The sequence below is a fragment of the Neophocaena asiaeorientalis genome, unplaced genomic scaffold (assembly GCF_003031525.2).
Source record: "Neophocaena asiaeorientalis asiaeorientalis breed wild unplaced genomic scaffold, Neophocaena_asiaeorientalis_V1.1 scaffold55, whole genome shotgun sequence".
In the NCBI taxonomy this organism is placed as follows: Eukaryota; Metazoa; Chordata; class Mammalia; order Artiodactyla; family Phocoenidae; genus Neophocaena; species Neophocaena asiaeorientalis.
In genome coordinates this window covers 934,123-940,122 of record NW_020175684.1, presented here as the reverse complement: position 1 = coordinate 940,122, position 6,000 = coordinate 934,123, and the positions used below count along the sequence as shown (strand labels likewise).

Genomic DNA, 6,000 nt, shown 5'->3' with positions numbered 1-6,000 from the left:
AAGGCCCCCGTACCGCAAAAAAAAAAAAAAAAAAAAAAATGTGTTTGTGAAATAAATTGATAATTACATTTACAAGAACCTCCCTAATAGTATTATACTTGATATATGTAACTTACTCTCATTGGATAAAGATTTGTAGAAACAACCAGCCCAGTCATGCCTTCCTTAAAGTATTTTTTATTAAAGTAACTTAAATTTGGATTGAAAAAATATAGACTTCATCAAAGTTTAAAATAACCTATACAAATAGCTCCAATTATTGTTGTGAGATACCCAGAGGAAAGGATTATGTGTGATTTCTTGCATTATCTGGAGGGGAAAGTCACACAACCAGAACATAGAAGTAAGAATAGTAACTTAAAAATATCAATGAAAAGGATGATTTCTAAATGTTACTATCAATACTTTGCTATTAAGGATAAAATTTATTCTGCATTCAATGTATTCATATTGGTATACTAAATGCATTTAACTTTATAAAAATTTACTCTCATACCTAAGACATAAGTAGTATTTATCCTATTTGACAGTGAAGGAAACTGAGTTTCTGAAAGACTTATTTGCCCAGGGTCAAAAATAAATAAAAAGGAAGTGGCTAGTATGGTATTGGCACAAAAACAGAAATATAGATCAATGGAACAGGATAGAAAGCCCAGAGATAAATCCACACACATATGGTCACCTTATTTTTGATAAAGGAGGCAAGAATATACAATGGAGAAAAGACAGCCTCTCAATAAGTGGTGCTGGAAAAACTGGACTGCTACATGTAAAAGAATGAAATTAGAACACCATACACAAAAATAAACTCAAAATGGATTAAAGACCTAAATATAAGGCCAGACACTATAAAACTCTTAGAGGAAAACATAGGCAGAACACCCTATGACAAAAATCACAGCAAGATCCTTTTTGACCCACCTCCTAGAGAAATGGAAATAAAAACAAAAATAAACAAATGGGACCTAATGAAACTCAAAAGCTTTTGCACAGCAAAGGAAACCATAAACGAGATGAAAATACAACCCTCAAAATGGGAGAAGATATTTGCAGATGAAGGAACTGACAAAGGATTAATCTCCAAAATATACAAGCAGCTCATGCAGCTCAATATCAAAAAAAGAAACAACCCAATCCAAAAATGGGCAGAAGACCTAAATAGACATTTCTCCAAAGAAGATATACAGATTACCAACAAACACATGAAAGAATTCTCAACATCATTAATCATTAGAGAAATGCAAATCAAAACTACAATGAGCTATCACCTTACACCAGTCAGAATGGCCATCATCAAAAAATCTACAAACAATAACTGCTGGAGAGGGTGTGGAGAATAGGGAACCCTCTTGCACTGCTGGTGGGAATGTGAATTCGTACAGCCACTATGGAGAAAAGTATGGAAGTTCCTTAAAAAACTAAAAATAGAACTACCATACGACCCAGCAATCCTACTACTGGGCATATACCCTGAGAAAAACCATAATTCAAAAAGATTCATGTACCATAATGTTCATTGCAACTCTATTTACAATAGCCAGGACATGGAAGCAATCTAAGTGTCCATCGACAGATGAATGGATAAAGAATATGTGGCACATATACACAATGGAATATTACTCAGCCATAAAAAGAAACGAAATTGAGTTATTTGTAGTGAGGTGGATGGACCTAGAGTCTGTCATACATAGTGAAATAAGTCAAAAAGAGAAAAACAAATACCATATGCTAACACATATATATGGAATCTAAAAAAAAAAAAAAAAGGTCATGAAGAACCTAGGGGCAGGATGGGAATAAAGATGGAGACCTACTAGAGAATGGACTTGAAGACACAGGGAAGGGGAAGGGTAAACTAGGACAAAGTAAGAGAGTGGCATGGACATATATACACTACCAAATGTAAAACCGATAGCTAGTGGGAAGCAGCCGCATAGCACAGGGAGATCAGCTCGGTGCTTTGTGACCACCTAGAGGGGTGGGATAGAGAGAGTGGAAGGGAGGGAGATGCAAGAGGGAAGAGATATGGGGATGTATCTATATGTATAGCTGATTCACTTTGTTATAAAGCAGAAACTAACACAGCATTGTAAAGCAATTATACTCCAATAAAGATGTTAAAAAAAAAAATAGGAAATGGCTAAGCTGCAGATCAAACCAGTCATATGATTCCAGAGCTTATGTTTTAACCACCACTCAAATCAGTAAATTTTATCTTCATAATTCATAGAATCAATTTTTATTTTTCAAATCAATAGAGTTACCATCAGCCAATCAACTGCCTAATTTTTAAATGTTTTTTTGAAATCATACTTTTAAAGATTTCTTTGTATTGTGTCAACTCTATTACTAAGGTTCATACTGATTTTTGAGGCATGTCACTCATTTAACATAAATTAATTCACTTAACACTTAACAAATATCTACTGATTTCCTACTTTGTTCCAGTCATTTTGTCAAGTCCTAAGCATATAAAATGAAGAAACAAGGCATAAGGGTATTACAGATAGTACATTGTACATTCAATTTAAAGAATGGACCCGATGAGAATATAAACAGATAAAACTTGTTTTTCTCTACTTACTTTATTTCAAATCTCTCTTTTATTTTATTTTTTATTTTTATTTATTTATTTTTTGCGGTATGCGGGCCTCTCACTGTTGTGGCCTCTCAAGTTGCGGAGCACAGGCTCTGGACGTGCAGGCTCAAGCGGCCATGGCTCACAGGCCCACCTGCTCCGCGGCATGTGGGATCTTCCTGGACCGGGAAACAAAGCCGTGTCCCCTGCATCGGCAGGCGGACTCTCAACCACTGCGCCACCAGGGAAGCCCCAAATCTCTCTTTTTATTCTGGGATATTTCAGGCAGACCTCTTCATTTTTCCTGTTATTTTAGATATACAATTTTCTTAACTGGGTAATTAAACCTCACTTTTAGGTATTAAAATGTACAGTCAAATACAACATTAAAACTTTACTATCATCTAAGTCACAGCTATTTTTTTTTAATCTCCCAACTCAGGCATAAATCTTGGCCCCATATCTTGAAGTAGAAGAAGGTGGAAATATTGTCTTTAACTTATTTCCCACTTTCTTTCCCTTCCATCTTCCCATAGCTCCAGTGTTGGAAGAGAGGCAGAAAAGGCTAATCTTCCACCACTGTAGTTTTCTTTCAGCTAACAGTAGCTCCTGGACAAATGCTAACTCTTTTGTAGAACAGAGTTGTGGGTTCTTTGCTGTGTTCCTCTCCCCCCTCCCCAGGACCACTGCACAGTAGGCATGGGTAGTGCACTACTTACCCTGTGATCTCTTATAACCCTGCTTTGCTCATAATCTCCACCAGCCAGGCTTCATTCCCGCACGTATTTGTGCTGGAGCCAGCTTGTCCTGACAGGCAGCTGTCACTCAGTTATCTTTCCCAGTGTCCATGTGGCCAAAACGAAACGCATGCACTGCCCTGCACATGGAGAAAATGCAGGTTTTTTCTACTGCCACCCTCTCTCTTATACCTAACTATCATGAAGGAAAGTTCCAGCCAAATGTCTGGCTTCTAAATTCATTACACAGGAAGTGAATACTGATCTTTATTTATATAGCTATCTACCCACAAAATTTAGGACACTAAAGTTACCGTCTCCATGAAATTTTTCACTATACTTCAGTTTAGTCTGGTATTTTTCAAAAAGTGTATCATGAGGGCTTCCCTGGTGGAGCAGTGGTTGAGAGTCCACCTGCCGATGCAGGGGACACGGGTTCGTGCCCCAGTCCGGGAAGATCCCACATGCCACGGAGCGGCTGGGCCCGTGAGCTGCGGCTGCTGAGCCTGCGCGTTTGGAGCCTGTGCTCCACAATGGGAGAGGCCACAGCAGTGAGAGGCCCGCGTACCACAGGGAAAAAAAAAAGTGTATCATGAAATCAATTTATTGAGTTTTGGCCACCATTCTTTGCTATGGAGCAAAATGGATGGAATAGAATAGAATAGGATGGAATGGGATGGGATGGGGTGGGGTGGGGTGGGATGGGATGGGATGGAATGGAATGGAATAGAACAGAAATAACAGAACAAAGTAAATTTTAATTCAGTTACATGCACACACACTCACACACACACATATACACATTGGGGTGTGTCCTAGAGTACGATTTAAAAGACGTATTTTTACTGTGGTCCCAGCTGAAAAAAGTACCTGAAAGTCCCTGCACTAGTCCCGTGTAAGCACTAGCCCTTATGACTCTGCAGTGTAACAAACTTTCAGCTGGGGAGTGAGATGACCTCTCTTCTTTAAGGCAACCCAGTATGAGTTGGTTCTCTCGGGGCATCCTTCACTTGGTTTGCTGGATGGCAACTTCCTCCCATGTTGCACATGAAAACACTATTCCTTAAGACCCTTATTTAGTCTGTTTCTAGAAAAAAACTCGAATCCTCTGTTTCATAGCTGGAAATAGGTGCTAGATAGAAATTTATAGTCACCAGACTAGTTTTGGTAATTTTTCAAGTATTAGTATGGCTACATTTAGTACCTCTCTTTAGAACATTACAGTATTTGTCAATGCTCACAGATTTGGGGCTACAACCTAGATTCTAAAGCAACAGAAGTTATTCTTTTCAGGTGTCATTACATTTGGCTGCCATAAATTCAGAAGGTCTCTATGGAGACCAGTACCATTTGGTTTTGAAACCATTTTAACATGAATTGTGTATCTATGAAAGCAGTACAGTATAGTAGTCAATGATTAATATTCATTAATAGCTTTTAAAATACAGGTTTCCCTTTTCCTTTTTTTTTTTTCAAGTGCTTTTTCTTCCCCATTATTGTTGTGCATGCACCACTAGGGGAAGAAACTTCAAGCTTCTCCATACCCAACTAATATTTCCTTTCTCAGAGGGTCCAAATCCCGTGTGGCCCCAACAGAGATCCTAATATCAGGATGTAGCTACCCCTCCCAAGTGAATCAGAAAACAACTTGAGGAAAGCAAACCCCTCTTTCCAGTGAGATGAAGACTCTCCCAGGGCAAAAGTCCTTAAGATTTAAACAAACATTTACAGGAAACATAGTTCTCACTCCTTTTAAACAATGAGTATTTCAAGTAGACATCTTTCTGCACAACTCAAATTCTGGAAAAAACTACCGGATCTACTCAGTTCCTTCCTTGTCCAGCCTCTTCATTTTCCTTCTGTTTCTTAATGCCCAAGCACATTCCCATGACTCCAACCCTGCTTTTCTTGTTTGGCTCTCCATTCCTACCTCCCTTCAAATTACCACTATTGCAGGTTCCATTTCTTTAGATGACTTTCTCCCATCTCATCACATTTTAATCAAGCTCACTGTTTCCAGCCTGGTCCAACTTTGATCCCACCAAAAGGCCCCTTCCACATTTCTATATAATAAAGGTTTGGAGGTATCATTTGGATGGTAAAACCAAGAGATCTCTCTATGCTTGTGTAACATGCCAGTGGTTGTTACTTGTATTGGGTTGGCCAAAAAGTTTGTTCTGGTTTTCCCATAACATCTTATGAACGAACTTTTTGGCCAGCCCAATATGTTCATTTGGGTTGGAAGAATTTGAGACTCACAGAGATGGTGCGGGAGAGGTATGTCCAAAACCTCTCAGCCATCTCTTGCAACTGCCCTGCCCTCTGCTGCAAAGGAGTTGCTTAAGGTTTTATACATGCTCTTCTTAAGCCATGCCTCTGGCTTTGACAGAACTATTGCAGAAACAGTCTGAGCAGTTAAGTGTGTAGTCATAGTCAATATCAAAGCCAGCTTTAACTATGCACTGTGGCAAATAACAAGATGTTTAAAGGGGCAGAAATGGGATGGGTACTCTAGAACCGTCTGTCATTTCTTTATGCTATACAGTACATATTTTTCCCCCACAGAGCCCTGCAAGGAAGACAATTTTCAGTGTAAAAATGGAGAGTGTGTCCCGCTGGTGAATCTCTGTGACAGTTTTCCACACTGTAAGGATGGCTCAGATGAAGCACATTGTGGTACGTTTT

General features: G+C 38.9%; 1 protein-coding gene across 2 annotated transcripts in view; it reads left to right on the top strand.

Moving 5' to 3' along the window:
• Window positions 1–6,000, top strand: part of TMPRSS15 (transmembrane serine protease 15) — a 130,760-nt gene that overhangs the window by 87,673 nt on the left and 37,087 nt on the right. For both annotated transcript variants that reach the window (XM_024732023.1, XM_024732024.1), the window contains one exon: window positions 5,881–5,991. In XM_024732023.1, the coding sequence (XP_024587791.1) occupies window positions 5,881–5,991 (111 nt within the window). The remainder of the gene's footprint in view (window positions 1–5,880; window positions 5,992–6,000) is intronic.